This window comes from Rhipicephalus microplus, chromosome 3 (genome assembly GCF_043290135.1).
Source record: "Rhipicephalus microplus isolate Deutch F79 chromosome 3, USDA_Rmic, whole genome shotgun sequence".
Classification (NCBI taxonomy): Eukaryota; Metazoa; Arthropoda; class Arachnida; order Ixodida; family Ixodidae; genus Rhipicephalus; species Rhipicephalus microplus.
In genome coordinates this window covers 238241742-238259699 of record NC_134702.1, presented here as the reverse complement: position 1 = coordinate 238259699, position 17958 = coordinate 238241742, and the positions used below count along the sequence as shown (strand labels likewise).

Genomic DNA, 17958 nt, shown 5'->3' with positions numbered 1-17958 from the left:
CTAGTTGCGTGCAGCGCTTCACATACTCTGTGAACGCCATGACTGCCGATCCGCTTGCTATAGAATATGCTCACTTCACCTTAGAGAATGCACAGATCGATGAGTAGCCTGTTGGGCTAAGGCGGTAATAATGAGCTTTCTGGAAGCTGCTCACTCTCCGCGATGCTCTAGCAGCCCTAGCAGCTAATGGAGGCTCGTTTGGACTGTCACTCAATATAAATGTGCTTGCTGTACCGTGTACGTGTTAGCGTCAATGCAGCAAGTTTTCTCAAAGCCTGCGACTCGCAATGCTAAACTCTGCGAGAACGAACTGCTTGTGTTTCTGCAAAGCGGTGCACACTTAAACATGATCCCACACATTGAGGCGGCAGCGATCAGTGGCCCAGTGTGTTCAGGTAGTTGCCCATTAAAAGCAGGTAGTGGCATAAAGTGTTGCTACGCCACATGCAAGCCTGAGCAGATACAGTGGAACCCCGTTCATACGTTTTTCAGTGAACTGCATAGAAAAAACATAAAAACCGAAAAAACGCAAGAGTGAGGAAAGCTCCGAAAATGAACGAGAGCGCAGGAGCTTTGACAACAAAAAATTTATTTGGGCAAAATGAGCCTAAGACTTAAAATAGATAGTTTACTGCTGCTTCTTTCGCTCGCTGGTAAGTACCACGTATTTCTTAATAATTTGGAAGGCGACTTTGCTTTCAGCATCAATTTGGTGTGTGACATACCTGCAAAGGTAGTTCAGGGCCGCGACAGCTTCTCCGAAGTTGAGATCGGCCGACTCCACTGCCGTCTCATGAAAATAGTGTGGCTTGTGCTTGTCGTCATTAATGCCCCTGTCTTCAGTTGTGATTGAGTTTCCAACGATCTCTGCAATTAATTGTCTGGCACTCCGACTGTTATGCAAGCGATGTCGTACCATAGCGGAAACAGTCAATCCAGACATTTGAAGCCACAAAATCAGCGATGCCCAGTCTGTCGGCTATTTCCATTACCTTCTCGTGTAAAATGCTGTTGTCGAAGTTGATACCGGCAGCGAGAGCTTCCTTGAACCATGCGAAAAGAACGTCACTGAGGTTCTCGTGATTGGCACCACGAGCTTGCTTGGCTTTAGCGCTGAAAAAAGCGACATTCTTTTCAGTCTTGGCACACCTTGAGGCGATTCTGCTCACGGTGGCAGTTCAAGGTCTTTGGCAATGTCGACCCTTTTTGGTGCTGGCTGCTTGTCGATTGCTTTAAGTACCTCCACCTTTTCTTCAAGGGAAAGACTTGACAAAGATAGTGTTTACAGGTTCAGTGGTAACAGGCTTAACGCGCACAACAGCCACTGAAGACGTGTCATAACATGTGGTGGTGGGACTTTTTCGTAGTAAACCTTCCATGTAAGCACAGTGATGTTGATGATAGCACTTTTCACAAATGTCCATCTAGGGGTGGCCTCTCCAACTCACCTGCGGCTTCTTGCAGCCTGTTTTGTAGCCAAGCCAGGCCAAAACTGTTGAACATCACATCAAAATGGCGCTACCCGGGCGGGGGCAGCGCACTAGCAACAACAGATCGCATCACGAGTTTGGATGTTTCATAAAATCAGACGGTGTTGTAGAACTGAGTGGTGAAGTGATTTGTGTGACATGGACACCATATCGTTTGTCATTTTTGAGGAGGCATTTTGTAAATTGATGACATCAAATGCACTGCCGGCCATAATGAGGTCGTGTCATTCTTCATAGGGATAAGGAACAGCTAAGAGCTTTTGATGATAGAAATTAAGTAGACAGCAGTTCAGTTTGTGAAAGAGAATTTAGGTGTTTCTTTATTTTTTTAAGCTGCCATAATTGAAAGGTGGTATCTTTTTGCTGTAGGTTTGGGGGCACGTGCCACTTTTACCTGCTTTAGCTGGTCCAAAGTTAGTATACATTGAACCCATAAAAGTTAGGTGCATGCTCATTTTGGGAGTTTTAATAAACAATCAAGTAGAACACTTATGGTTCTGTGATGCATTTTTGCTTTATCTGCTGGTAATAGCCAGAATTTACACCCAGTAGCAAATGCAGGTTACAACATTCCATGACATTTGTTCATAGTGCAGAGTTGTGAACTGCAATTTTGATTTGTTGCAGCATCCTCAGAGGAGCCTGTGGTCCCCTCCAGCTTGGAACGAAGTAAGTTGTGTACACTCAGTTTAAGAGCTGTCTGCGTAAGCGCTCATTAATCATTACATTGGCAAGAACTGCCTTCTGTTGGCTTGGTGCTGTCAAGATAGTGCAGGAAAATCACTAATGGTTTGAAACTTAAGTCTGTTAAGTGTGGTCGCGGAGAACAATGCGTAGATAGCTGGTTGATCACTTCCGTTCATCAAGTAAAAAATATATAAAGCATTACTTCTCGGTTCACGCATGACTGGTACTTGTCCACTCATTCATTCATTCATTCATTTTTCACTGTTTATTCAGACAAAAACAATGATTGCCTAGGTTAAAGAGACTAAAGGCAGATTACATCTGCCTGACTAAGGTCCCTCCACCCATACATTTGCTCAGGTGAAGTGGAACAAAGGATACAAATTTCATTCTGCTTTTGAATGAGGGGACACAAAATTCAAATTCTACAAGTATAACAGATGTCGACACATACGTTTTAAAATAACACGTTACAGTCATCACCAATTTGCAGTACCAACATAATATATATATATATATATATATATATATATATATATATATATATATATATATATATAAATGCAACAAGGAGAAATTTCTGACAGAATTACTAAGTACCATAAAGAAATACATTTGAAAAAAAAAGAAATTGTTGAGCAATTTTCATCTAATATGCTAAAGCACGAACGACACAAAAGAAATATTTATAGTAAATAATACAATTAAGGCTCCTTACAAGAAAGGAAGTACATCTTAACTTTTTTCTTCACACTGTTTTTAGTGTTATGTTCTTTCAAAAGTTCACGGACATAGCTATTTTTGTGGAGTAAAGGTACTTGATATGATAAAGTTTGCTTACCATATGTTGTTCTGAAAAAAGGCAATTGAAAACGATCAAAGCGTAGTTCATGGGGAGTATGGCTTGGGTAGCAATGCTCCATATAAGTGCCAACGGTGTTTCATATTTCATTAATGACATATAAGCTGAGTTTAAGATGGTATAATTGGTAGACAGTAAGTATCTGAAGCTTGCCAAAAAATGGAGGAGTATGATCTCTAGGTTGCAGATTTTCTATGTAGCGTACAGACCTTTTTTTTGTAAAACTAACAGCCTGTCAAGATTGGTTTTTGAAGTTGTGCCCCAAATTAAAAGACAGTAATGTAGATGGGAATGAACCAAAGAATAATATAGCTGGAGCTTTAACCAGTTTGGAACAAGGGACCTAAGTTTATTTAAAACCGAAATCGATCGAGACATATTGGCATGTACTTTATTTATTTGAGGTGTCCAACTCAGGTGCTCATTAAAAAGTACACCTAAAAATTTAAATAACGATACTCGTTGGATTTCATTATTTTCAAACTAGAGAGAAATCCTGTAATCTTCACACTTGTTTTTGCTCCTAAATAAAATAAATTTAGTTTTACTAATATTCAACTGTAGTTGGTTTGAATCTAGCCAATAAGAGAGTGAGACCAGGCATTCATTCGCTTTCTTCTCATGATCTTTTAGACAGCTGCCAGAGAAGAACAAACTTGAGTCATCTGCATACATAACTGTAGAAGAAGCCACTGGCACGTAAACGATATCATTTATATAAATAATAAAAAATAGAGGTCCCAGTATAGAACCCTGAGGCACACCTAGTGTTACTGGTTTTAACTGGAAATTATACCCGTGAACACATGTATATTGTAACCTGTCTGTTAAATAGCTACGTACTACTCTAGAGCAATACCTCGAATGCCATAATACGGTAATTTTTTGAACAGAATATCATGCTTAACCGAATCGAATGCCTTTTGAAAGTCTAAAAATATTCCCAGGGTCAATATTTGCTGTCTATATTTTGAGCGATTTGTTCTTTAATGTCAAGTAATGCCATTTCTGTAGATTTCTTTGCTCGAAAGCCGAATTGCTCACAGACAAGTAGTTCATGATCATCGAGAAACTTGGTTATCTTTTTTATTACGTTTTCTAACGCTTTTGAGAATAAGGGTAACATCGATATCGGCCGGTAATTATTGAAATCATTGATAGAGCCTCCTTTATGTAAGATTGTTACCCTCGCAATTTTCATGGCAGCTGGGAAAATGCCTGTAACTAGCGCTCTGTTGCAGATATGTTGTAAAGGCGCTGCAAGTAAATTTGCAACAAAAGTTACTGGAATGGCTTTGATTTCATGGTTACCGGCCACAGTATTTTTATTTAGCCCCATAAGAAAAGAATAGATCTCTAATTCACTACATGGCCATAGAAATAGAGCATTCATACAAGAGGAAGTTATGAATTTTTCAATGTTGAATTGCTTGGCGGAAGACAAATATGTACCAGAGGTTAAGAAGTATGAATTGAATTTATTTGACAAAGCCTCTTTACTGTATGAGACACCATCAGTCACCAACATGCTAGGAATGGTATTTTGTTCTTGACCAATTAGAGAACGTAATGTGTTCAAAACTTTTTTAGAGTCTTTGGAAACAGCAAGGAATCTGTTTTCAGCCCTAGCTTTCTTGAGGTCAGAGTTTAAATTGTTTCTCACTTTCTTATACTCGTTAAGAAGTACCAAATCTTTTAGAATAATAAATTGATGGTACATGATATCTCGTGCTGTAATTCTCTGATGTAACTCTTTCGTTACCCATGGTTTTCCACTTTTTTTGTGTATTTTCGCATAACATTTAGGGAAAGCTTCCTCATAGCAACGCTTGACCTCTTTCAGAAATCTATCGTATGAGATGCTTGGGTTTTCTTCCTCGAGAACATTTGACCAGTCGACAAGCTCGATCGTTGAGCGAAAGGCAGAGAGAGATGTTTCATCAAACCTACGATAAGGAACAGGAGCAGTACGAGTTCGGCATATTCTGTTATTTTAGCAGGAAAGATGCAGAAAATGGGTAGGTGGTCACTCAAATCGCTCGCGAAAATTCCAGAAATAACATCACTTTTATCAAAGTTAGTAACACACAAATCAATCAGTGTTTCACTTAATCCTGTAATTCTAGTTGGCGAATATATTACATTTCCACAAGAGTATGATTCGATCAAGTTTAATAATTGATCTGATTGTGGAGTGTTTCTCAATATATCAATGTTAAAATCTCCAACAAGAACAATAGGCAACATTTCTGTAGACACATAATCAAACAGGGAAGTAATATATTCAAGAAAAGGTTTAGTATCATATGAAGGGGGGCGGTAAACCAAAGCAATAACTGTTCCCTTGCTCTTAACAACAACGGATTCATAATTTGCCGTAACACCCGAAAATTCACCCAACACATCATAAGTAATACCATCCTTAATATACAAAGAGGTTCCTCCACCTCTACGATCGGATCTATAAACACCTTCTGATCTATAACCAGAAAAGTGTACGACGTCCTGATCATTCTGAAACCAAGTTTCGGTAAATGCCATGAAGTTAAAATTGTAGTCAAGCGACTCAAAAAATTAATCAATTTCCAGTTGTTTGTTTTTCAAGCTTCTAATATTTACATGGAAAACAGACAAGATATCATCTCTACCGCTCACGTTATCTGCTAAAGAATTGATTGAAGAAACATCGTGATACACAACCTTAGTGTGGTCAGCCATCGAAACAGAAATGCAAAAAAGGAAAGCAAGAACGCGGCGAAGTTATCTGCGATCAAGCAATTTTATTAAGATCCGCTTCGCATTTGATGCGCAATGCACGTTGGCCAGAAGCTTTACGTACAAAAAGTTTTCCATCCTTCTGCCACACAAAATCTTAGTGCATTTCCCGGGCCTTTACCTTCATCATCCAGAGAAGTTTTTTGTTCTGCGGCGTCAAATTGTCTCTGAATTGAACCGCTAGTTTAGCATCTCTAAGTTCAGTTGTCTTGGGCATCCACTCATCACGTAAAACACGTGAAGTGAAACGAACTAGTATTGCAGGATTGTTTCCAGGCTTAGCTGGCAGTCTGTGTAACGCCTCAAGGTCAGTGCGGGTCAACGCGAAAAGGCGAAGTTTGTTAGCCAGTTCGTTAATCCTTCCAAGCAAATCCTCTTTATCGACAACCGGCATACCTTGTATTTCTAAATTATGCCGTCTACTGTATTGTTGTAGAGCATTTACTTGTTTTTTTAATTCGGAAACTTCCTGCGTACTGTTAGTCCATTCCACAATTTTAACTTTCTTTCTTAGGCTTACGATTTCAGCGGATTGCTTTTTTCGATTCTGCAAGCTCCGTGTCGTACTGTTCCGACAGGTACTCAATCAAGTGCTCCAATTTGTCGACAGTTTCTTTGACAGAAAAAAGGGCATCCACCCTGCTCTGGATTATTAGTAACTGAGCCAACTTCTCGTTAATTTCAATGAGCACTTTTTCGAGTGCTTTTTCATCTCTCAGGCCACCACTCGAAGACTGATTGCTACGAGCAGCTGAGACGATGCATGTCTGGCACTTTCATGTTTTTTTCATCGCGTCATCCTTAGACTTGAAGGTGGTTTTGGTTAAACCCGAGCATGAACCTAAATGGTAACCCTAGTTACATTCGGAGCATGTTGGATACGAGGCATTATCTGGTAGAGCCTCGCTACAAACCAAACACAGCTCAGACATTTCTGTTCACATAGCACAGGGGTTAAAGGAAACTACAGCTCAGAAAGTACAATAGACGCAGTGGCGGTGGTGGCAATATGTTAAAGGTAGTCAATGAACAAAAAAAAACCAACCTGCAAAAGCAGAAAGTAACGATTACTGAAGATCCAGACGTCTTTCTTGTTGCCACCACCGCTGAGCAAATGCCCGCCGACAGGATTTCCGCCGTCTTTTATCTTGTCTAGGGGTGACGTAGGAACTGTTGGCATTATTAGGATATCAGGAATTATGATCCAAGAGACAATCTACTTGTGCCGAAGGACACCAAGGATTCAAATCGCGTGGCATATCTTGCGTTATCACTCTGCAACACTAAAAGAGCCATGTTTACGCTATGAGGTGAGAATTGCAAGAAAAGAAAAATAAACAGCCTGGTTGGTGTTAAGTGCCTGTGCAGAAATTATTCTGACTGGTAATATAGACAATGTTCCTTTCTGAAGAAACTAAATAGGTGGTACTGAACTTCATGTGTTTCAAAATTTTGATAAACCAACACAGTCAAACAAGGATATATCAAACTCGAAGGGGATCGCGAATTAGTTCTATATGTGGAAAATTCGATATAAAAAGGTAAAGGCCCCGAGAGCTTACCTGTACCGGATCATCACCTGCAATAGGCGCTTTCAAGAATGACAACTAATTTCGCACACACACCACAAAAACTGATTTATTTGCATGAAAAAATTTGCTTATCTTGGCCTGCTTCTTGGTTTTTGAAATGTCGGAGACGCTAGTCTCATTCTTATCAAGGCTGTTCAGTTGCGACAACCCAGTTCCCTCTATGTGGCCGATACAACAGTGAATGACACTGAAGGCTTCCGCCACTTCACCGGTGGAGTACGCACGGGTAGCCAGCAACTCGTCCGGACGATCCTCCTCGTCACATGAGCTGTCAGCCTGAGCGTCCTGGGTCTCTGCGACCGCAGCTACTATGTCCTCGTTAGCGAGGTTCGCAATTGCTTGGACATTGCAGTCTGCTTCCACGAAGTCATCCGCAGACACTTCGTGTGGAACTGCTGCCAGGAAGCGGAACAACTCCCAAAATGCGTCGTCTATGCGCTCATTGTCGTCGTCTTCACCGGTGTCCGCAAGTTTTGCCGTCTCGAAGCCTGCCTTGCGGAAGCAGTTGACCACTGTGTCCTTCTTCACGTCTCGTTAGGCATTGAAGATCTCCACGGGAGAAAGCTTTGGAGAGATTTACGGCCACTCCTTCGCCATCTACTGCTGGATGCCCTGGCTGCTGACAGCTTCGCTTTCGCCAGAATTGGTTTTGCCAACGATGCTGTAGCGCTGCTCAAATCAGTGAAGCCACCCGCTTTTGTCTACAAAGTTATTTCACTGAGTGCAGCAGCAAACCTTTTGGCCCTTGGCGATCAGCATCGGGCCATCCACCGGAACGTTCTTCGCGCGCACTTCTAAAAACCAGGCATAGAGTGCCTTTTCTACACTCCCGTGGGTGGAAGCGTGCTCATGGCAGGCTCCCGACGTTCGCTGCAGCTTTGATATCGGCCTTGTTTCTCAACAAGGTACAGTCGCCGACCGATTTTTTGGACACCCCATATTTCAGACCTGCCTGAATATCCAGGCTCTGCCATGGCACCGTTACGCGCTCCATAGAGTCAAAGTATAACACCGACCGAGTTTAGGACATTTTCAACACTTATCCTTTGATTTTCTGGACTTTTTCTTTCGATCACAAATCAAAAACTACTGAAATCCGGCGAAAACGCACTGTACACCGTTGCCGTTTTTTTTTCTTTGCAGCCTTGATTTTGCTTCACATTTACCATGTGGTCAGGTCAGCTGATCTCGCATATAGCCTGGATAGCAGGCACTTACCGCTTGACCATCGGTGTTCCCTAGTGTCGCCATTAGGCGATTTGTTGACAGCCTCCGAGCAAGTCGTTCATCAGTCGCCTGTGCAGCTGTTTGCATCGCTGCTTGAACAACCGATCATGATTTTATCGCCACTTCTGACCGATGGCAACGACACCGCCATCCCTGCGCGCCTCTTCGTCAACAGCTTTGAAGCGAGGAAAATACAGTCAATTGATGATGGAGAAGCAGGCTGCCATTATCAGGCAAGTGTTAAGTGGCCGGTCACAAGCGGACATCGCAAAGCAGCTTGAAACCTCCAAGCAGACTATGTCGGACTACAAAGACAAAGTGAGAATCCTAGCAGCTGCCAAGAATTCGACTGGAGCGCGACTATAGGATGTAAGCCAAGGTGCTCATCTAAAACTGGAGGAAGTTCTCCTCACAAGGCTGAAAGACATGATTGTCAGACAGGTGCTGGTGTGCGGTGATGTTCTGAAGAGAAAGGCAGAGACCCTGGCGCTTCAAATGAATATTGAGGGGTGTAAATTCAGCGATCGCTGGGTCCAAAATTAAAAAGAAAGAAATGACTTAAGCCTCAAGAAATTGTGCGGTGAGAATGCCACAGTCGACCTATCGGCTGTTGAAAGTTATCACTGTGGTCGACTGCAGTCCTTGCTCTGGCAATTCGCACCTGAAGATACATTTCATTGCGACGAAACCGGGCTGTTTTATAAGTTGCTACCTGAAAAAACCCTTGTTTTCGCTGGGGACTCTTGCCACGGAGGCAAGCATAGCAGGGAGCGCCTGACAGTCCTTCTTGGCAGAAACATACTGGGTACAGAGAAGCTTCCGGTGCTCGTTATCTGAAAATCAAAGAATCCCAGATATTTCAAGGGAGCGTGCATTCCTGTGCTGTACGAAGCCAACAAGAAGGCTTGGATTACACAGAAGCTTTTCGAAGAGTACATTCGCATGCTGGACGAGAAGTTTGAGCGGCAGGGACGCAAAGTTTTAATGATGGTGAACAAGTGCGCTGCAAATGGTCATGTGAAAGACCTCAAAGCCATGCAACTGGAATTATTGCCCCCAAACACATATCTCCTACTGCCCATGGATCAAGGCATTATCTGCACACAAACAGCTCTATTGGTCACGCTGCTTAGTCGCATGGTCCTATGCGTGGACAATGGCAAAACGTACTCAGTTGACTTGCTCTCTGCACTTGGTATTCTTTCGGATGCATGGAAAGTGGTTACCAAAAGCACAATCCCCAATTGTTTCCGCCACGCGGATTTCGCGTTCAGGGATGAAGTGCCATTGTCATCTGTTAACAGTACTGAATATGATCAACCGTGTTCACTTGCTGATCTCATGGAACATCTGCGCGCTGCAGGCACCGTTCCCATGGGAGTGACACTGGAGAAGTTTACTAATGCTGACAGCGAAATCGAGCTCTGTGCCGAGCTGACTGACGATGAAATAGTTTTTCAGGTGCTGGAAGACGATGACTTGGGCTCCGACACAGAGGAACCAGTGATTGCGCTACCTACGTGTGCTGAACTAACGCAAGCGTTTGTTATGCTTTCCGCTGTTTACAGCAAGAACACCACTCTCGCCGATGTGCCAACTGACTGGTTGGTATGGCAACGTAACGTCCTGCACAAACGTATTGAGCACTTTTTCAAGCTGCTCGGTCAATAAAGTGTTTTTTTTTCTTTTTTTTTTGCGTGAATTCGTTTTTTTTTTTGGACGTTTTTTTTGGTCCCTTGAGGTTCCAAAAAATCGGTCGCCACTGTACTTGGAGTGCTCCATGGTATCCCAAAGTTGTCCGTGACGGTTGAACATGTCTCGCCCATCTCAAAACGCGGAATAGCCTTCAAATTCGTCGTGAAGTCGAGGGTCTTGTGCTTCTTGACGCTTGCCATGGCTACACAGAGTCCGCAGCGGCTTTACACACCACGCACGCAAAAGAGAAGTGCTGTACATGCGGTCGTACGTAGGTGACATGACAGGGAATGCAACAAAGCACTCGCGAGGCGAGGGCAACAGCAAAAAGCATGATCTGTGGTTGGCTGATCAAAACTTGCAAAACAGCAAAAAAAAATTTAAAAAGAGGTGGAAAAAGTAAGTCGTCGGCTCCTCTATTCCAGCTCTCCGAGCCCAAGGGTATGCGGAGAGAGCATGAGAGAGAGAAAGAGAAACAAAAAGGACGTTTCGCAAGTTGGAGATTGTGCAGTCCGAGCCCTCTCGCCCTTACGTTTTCTAGCGTTTCGGGTTTCAGTGGAGGCATGGTGCCGTGCAGAGGTCGTTGGGCACTGCAAGTGCCAAAGAGTGCCTTCCAATTCGCGCGTGGAGCCGCGCTGCTGCGAAGATGGCGGGGCGCGGCGAGTGCCAAAGCGCACCTTTCAGCTTGCGCGGCGTTCGATATACTTGAAGGCAGCTAAAAATACTGTTCGATATAAACGTGCAAATTTCTATACTTTGACACAGGAATTTCAAGGGCATAACTTATGTTTTCAATATGCTCGAAGATTCGATATGTATGGGTTCGTTATACAGTCGAGCTTGCTTATAACGAACCTGAGCGTGGCGCGGCATCCATTCGCTGTATCCCGAAGTTCGCAGTACATGAAACACAGCTTTTAAAAAAAGTTGCGAGTGAGAACAAACTTTGTATGCCCCAAAATGTCTGTGATGCATGTGTTTCAGATAGCAGAAGCGATAAGGGCGGTCTCGAGTTCATTTAAAACGGCAGGGTGCTCATTCGCCGAGGCCCATGGCATAAGCTACATGAGGCACTGACACCCAAGTTTCGTCGTTCTCGCTATCCGTTTCCTCCAAATCGCTCTCGCCACGTACTTCATTCACAATGCCCTAATCCGTGCACGGTTCTGCAGTGTCGGCATCATCATCGGCCGTAATTAAACCATCGCAACAGATGTCCCACCCACTCTCTCAGGTCAGAGTCGACGACGCGCTGCCACAAATCGTCGCCGCAGTTCGGAAGCTTCAGGCTCGCATCAGGCCCAACGTCGACGAAGTCGGCCTCGCGCAAAAAGTTTCACGCGCATGTAGTCGTCATTGTCGCCCACGAAATATTCACCATCTTCACAGCTGAATACCGGGACGCCCGAAGCGGCAAGTTGGCTGCCAGGTGATCAACAGCTATGAGCAAGCGCTCCACAACGTGGCACTTAATGCGCAGATTACGCTCAAGCCAAGCGGTCACACTTTCGAGGTTTTGTTGAGCGGTAGGAAAAATCGTGCTAGTCCTCCCGTCGGCCATCATGACCACACACGCACACCAAGAGCAAGCAAGACGCGCACACGCGACACAGATGCCAGAACTCAGAAAATGAAACTAATTTGAGCCAGCATGGCGGGGGTCGCGGAGCGGTGGAGACGGGCGAAGGGATTGTGATCAAGAGAGGAGAGCAGACTTGCGAGAGAAGCGCAAGGAGTTGCGATAATGAGAGGGGAGGATGCGGCGGGAGAGCAACCTTGAAAACCAAAACACACGGGAAGGAGGCAGGTTGGGTAGCTTGCTTGAAAAGTCCGCGAAACTCGCACGTAGAAAAACTTGTAAAGAGTGCATGGCTGCCTGAATCGGTGCACGCGGCGATGTTCGAAGAATCGGCGGCCGTGGTGAAAAAAACGTTTTGTTGTGCCGGCATGTTTGCGTGGCCTCACGAACTTCGATATTTCGCGATTTGTTCCGCGCAAATTAACAGCCGTTCTCACGCTTCTGCACGCGCGCGGAAGGCATGCTGAGCCGAGTGTGAAGTGAGCGAGAACAAGTCTTAAACACAAAACTAATCGAAAGTCATCATAGTCGGTGGCCGACGATATTGGCAAATGGTCTGGTCACTCCAGGCCGGCGACGCCAACGACAGTACCAGCGATCAAAAACAGGGTAGATGGCCGACCCGTCTTCGAAAGATCGGTGGCAGTGCGAAAACACGGGCTTCGCCTGGCGATACGGGTTGCTCAAAGTAGCAGGGGAACAAAGGATGGAGGGGTGCGTAACAAAAAGCGGTCGGGGAGAGCGGCAACTACCGTAGAGGTGCGCGAAGGCAGGGTCGGCGTTTAACAATGAGAATCTATGGGCACCTCGCCGATGCCTGATCGGTAGTCAAAATTGGTTTCCCGGGAAGTAGGCAGACCGCTGACTCCGTTCGCTGTAGCCGATCAGCGGCGCTCGGAGACGTTCGTTGTAAGTGCGATTTTGTGCCATTGAACCAATGTATATTTTCACGGTCATGCGGATATTGTTCGTTTTAAGCAAAAGTTCGTTTTAAGTAGGGACGTTATATGTAGGCTCGACTGTAACCGTGTTCGACTGTATATGACTGTGGGTGAAGTGAAACCACACGTTACAATTAGGCATTGATTTTATAACATTTAAAAATTTTTTATGTGTTCTTAAACCCTAACTGCATGCCATGAACAGAAAGCAGAGATGTAAGGTCCGCAAGTTTATTAGCCATTTATTGGTGATCAGACCTCTTAAAGAAATCGTGAATTGCCAACTGCTTCTTTGTACACGTGCCTTTAGCACGAAGCTCTGGATACCAGTTGAGAAGCACCACAGTTTTCCATGCGTGTGCTTCGTTTCGAACATTTGTTTACTTGCAAAGCCTTTTTTCTTGAAGGCCTCAGGTGCTTATTTTTCATTTTCAGACTGTTGGAATCATATAAGCACACAAATTTTAAGTAGTAGTGGGAAAGCAGCTGATATTTTCTGGTATAGATCTGCAAAAAGTGTGAATTCACCAAAGGAGAGAGTTTGAATTAAAAAGCTTTTATATACATTGAAAGAATAGAGGGCCAACCAAAATATTGAATTTTGTTTTAATTAACCCCAAAGTTTGATTTATCAGAGTTTGAATCATCACAAGTCTACTGTACATTTATATCTTTGACATTTTAGAAGGCCAACACTGTTGTCTGAAATTTTTATTTATAAAGGCACTGTTACCTTCTCTGATCACAATCTACCAATTACCAGAAAATTAAAAAGAAATAGAGATATGAAACAATATTGTTGGCTCAAGTGAAAGTGGGGGGATGCCTTTGAATGTGACATCAGATGTTTATTATAGCTCAAATGCTGGTACTTGTAGCTTTAGAAGTATTCAGGAAACAAACAAATGTATGCGTTTTCTTTTCTATAACTCATATAAAAAGGTGGTTTCAAGTCAGCACGGCATGGTATGCTTAAACCGCCCTTTTTGCATGAAGTTTTTATTGCTGTGAAGCCATGCTTCTAAAACACTCTGTAAATTACCATGTACAACCAAAATCCTGAAATGCAGTGCACTGGGAAGGGGAAAAAGTCCATGCATGTAACCTGCAGAAATAACAGCATACAGCTAGTACTTCTGTGGAAAAGAATTTAAAAAATCACACAGCCCCTTGTGGATTCACCTGAGACAACTTGTAGGCAAAAGTTGTCTTTTTATTTTTTCTGTTGATTGTGTCGATTGTTTATGGTCATTGCTGTTTACTCGTAGGTAAGAAGCTTCTTTCTAACGGTGCATGACATTTACTTATATCATGTTGCTTTTATTTATATTATACAGCATATGCATGTGTCACTGTAAAATTCTTGACAGTATTTGTTTTCAAAGGGCCAATAAACGGGCTGCAACTTTTTTTTACACCCTCTTAACAAGCTCGTCAATTTGTACAGTTGACCACAGCAATCACATTTTTCGATTATTACATGGCTGCACGCCACACAGACCCTCCATTTAAAAAATACAACGCAGCCTCTGTTTTTCTTTCCTGATTGCTCCACCTCGTTTGTGTGGTCTCACAAAAGCTTGCCCATGGGCAACATTATGCACCACGGAACTCGTCGAACGGTGCCTTAACCCTGTGGTGATGCTGTTTCAGTGGTGCAATCCGCATTTTCACTTTCCTGTGCAGTTCCCTACAGCAAGATAAGCGGTATCGCAAGAACGAAAGCCGTCGAGATAAAGAGGCGTCTCACTACTTGACTGCTAGGGTAAAGGTGCTCCGCGAGTTGCACTTCCTCATTGCACCACGATGATACGAGCTCAAGTCCGGGATGGCCTGCTTGTTCACTGGCTATGCGCCGATAACATATCACTGATGTGTCAGGTTGTTGAAGGGGGCGAAGTCGTGATGGCGGGCTACGCCTTTCCTTCCCTATGGCAGAGAAGGCTGGTGAGGCCGCAAGCGTATTTGATACCGGCTGAAGCGAATGTTCTACCTTCTGTAACTGCCTTATTATAGCATTAATTTTCAAAACTCTTGCGGCAGCATGTTCACATAGTAAAAGTGCGCACGCTTCCCTTAATTTTAGTTCTTACAACGAAAAGTGTCGTAGGACATTCAGGAGTTTGGTTTGCCAAAGAATGATGTACTAAGGAATGATGGGCATGCACATCACAGTAGAGATTTGTACAGGGGCATTCTTTTAGAACAAAACCAATCCTTGAGCTGTAGTTCTCTTTACAAAATGTCTGGTTTTGATTCGGTCAACCAGTGCGTGTCCACAAAGTGTCTGAATCTTTTCTAGGTTATGCGTAAACTGACCAGCATCATGCACACACAGCTTACCTGTTTTGAATTTTTCTTGTGCGTCATGATTTTGCTGAGTTCGTGCAATGTCAATTTTTTTGGTCTTCTCAGTGTTTAGCATTATTGGTTTTGTGTCAACTTGAGGAAGCCACATGGATAAAAGGGTGTGAGGCAACAGGCTATGTCGATGCTGCATGTCCACCTATATCACCAATTTCGTAACCATTGTATGCTTTATGCCCATTCTCGAAGGCAGGGGTTCTCAAAGCGAGTTCCGCAGAACCTAAGGATTCCACAGGGCCCCTCTTCGGGGTTCCACGAGCCACTAATAAATTTTTCTTGGTTCCGCACTCAGCTCACTTAGACGGTGATTCCGATGTGTGATCGACCTAGGAAACCTCCATTATTCATGCCTGAGTGTCAGTAAGCACATCTCATTGCGTAACAGAAATGCATCAGTTGCATAATAAATCCCGGCAACAGTTTGCAGTCAGCCAGACTGAGAAAATGGCACGCACGATGGCTTAAATTTCGGGAGGCCTCATATTACCACCATGCGCATTTTGGCTATTTCAAGATAGGTGCTGCTACGCTTAGGCTTTGTCCCTTTGCTACGCTCAATTGTCTACCACCATTGTTGGCCACGCGTTATGTGTCTAGAGCGCTAAGCGTAGCGTGTCCTGTAAACACGATTGTGCATCATTCTACATGAGTAAGAAGGCGAAACATAGAGCTTACTCCTGAGGTATTTTTTAAAGTATGGATTTGGAATTTGAACTTATTGAAAATAAAAATGAAAAAAACCTTGCCGGGGGCGGGCACTTACTGTAGCTTGGGGTGATTCCCTTGTACCAACATACCTGAGAACCCCTGCTCAAGGGTACTGCATTTTTCCAAACACTCATGCTCGACTGAACTTTCAACTTTTGGGTCGTACTCTGTGTGCTGTGCATTTTTTTTCTTGCTTTGTTACTGCCCAGCTCATTTTGAAAAAGGCAGCGTAACAACCCGAGGAAAGAAAGACAGAGAGACAAAGAGCACTGTCTTTGTGTTTCTTTCCTTGTGTCGTTATGCTGCCCTTTTCAAAATGAGTAGTATGAACAAGCCAGCCCAAACCAAAGTACTTCTTGTTCAGCACAGCTTTGCTGCAACAGAAGTTATTGCTATTTCTAAGAGGGCGCATACACTAAGGCATTTATTGCTTCGGCTTATCCAACCAGAGCCTGCCCGTACGAGGGCTTCACGGATTGTGGGTGCCATTGTTCCCGAAGTTCGGCCGGACTTTTCCAGAACTGCGGAGAAAAGTTCAGTGGCTGTACCTGTCGCTGACACAGGTGAGCTAAACAGACTGCTTTTGTGCCACTCTTGTGCAAATTGCTTGGAGCAGTACCTTGTTTAAATGGGTTGCAAAGGCACTGATGAAATGCATATTATCGAACCACACTGCAATGTACGCTGCTTTATTATAATTTCTGGTTCAACGAAAAATTCTCGATTCCCCGTCAGCAGTCCATAGGAGTTGATGCATGGATATTCTCAGCACAACGAACACTTCTTCTGCTGTTTGGCTTCAGTTAAATTTGACGATGCAATTCTAGGCTTATTTAGTGTTAGTACAGCTGTTTCGCTCAGTCATGCCATTGTTTCAGTGTGCTTTTCAGCATGGCATCGCTATGCATGTGTGAGAATTCTGTCATGGCTATGCTGGGAAAGAAAGGAAGCAGCCGAAACTTTTTGAGTTTCAGGAATAAGTTCTTGTGTTGCTAGGTCAGGTCAGCCTTTTAAATGCGAAGCATTTCTTAGCGAACTTCGGCGACCTTGAGCGTATCTATCTATAGTACGCGTTGAGCGTTGAGTCCACGACGCGTTCATTAAAAACGAACACAGGTCAAGCGCTCAGCGATCCAAATAGGAGCTGTCACGAGCACGAACCACGGTCCCCTTCCTCGTCTTTTGCAGGCACTGCTAAATGCACCCAATCCATTCTACAAATCACTCCCCCGCTGAAAAGGAGCCATCCTGGCGACCTAAGGCACAGGTACAACTGGTGGGTCATAGTGCGGCTTCAGTCGGTTGACGTGAACAGTCTCACGGCCGCGACGGCGGGGGTCTGTGGATGACTGTACGGGCTCGACAATGTAGTTTACCGGGGATGCTTGACGCAGGATGCGGTAGAGGCCTTCATACTTAGACAGCAGCTTTGAAGAAAGGCCTGGAGCTGAGGAGGCAACGCGAAGCCACACCAGTGTTCCAGGCAAATATGACTGGGGATGCAGGTTGACGTCACGGCGATCCTTTTGTTGTGCTTGGTCTTGCGTAGTTAACGAACGTGCTAGCTGCCTGCGTTCTTCCGCATAGGTGGCGACTTCTGAGATAGTTGCAGACTCTGAAGTATCCGGACAATACAACAGAATAGTATTCATAAATGAGGAGGGTTCACGGCCATATAGAAGAAAGAAGGGAGAAAATCCAGTCGTGGACTGAGTGCCGCTGTTGTACGCATAGGTGACAAATGGTAGTATGCGATCCCAGTTGGTGTGGTCAGCAGATACATACATGGACAGCATGTCGCCTAATGTGCGATTGAAGCGTTCAGTCATGCTATTAGTTTGGGGATGGTACGCAATGGTCGTTCGATGGACAACATTGCATTCATGCAGGAGGTCTTGTACGGCTTCTGAGAGGAACGTGCGTCCACGGTCGCTGAGTAACTCGCGAGGAGCATTGTGGCGAAGAACAAGTTTGTGAAGAATAAATAAGCCGACTTCACGTGATGTAGCCTCTGGCAGCGCGGCAGTCTCAGCAT

General features: G+C 44.2%; 1 protein-coding gene across 2 annotated transcripts in view; it reads left to right on the top strand.

Moving 5' to 3' along the window:
* The window catches only part of Nab2 (Nuclear polyadenosine RNA-binding 2), a 148371-nt gene that overhangs the window by 64657 nt on the left and 65756 nt on the right, over positions 1-17958 (top strand). For both annotated transcript variants that reach the window (XM_075890831.1, XM_037420191.2), the window contains exons 11-12: positions 2118-2159; positions 16373-16486. In XM_075890831.1, coding sequence (XP_075746946.1) covers positions 2118-2159; positions 16373-16486 — 156 coding nt within the window. The remainder of the gene's footprint in view (positions 1-2117; positions 2160-16372; positions 16487-17958) is intronic.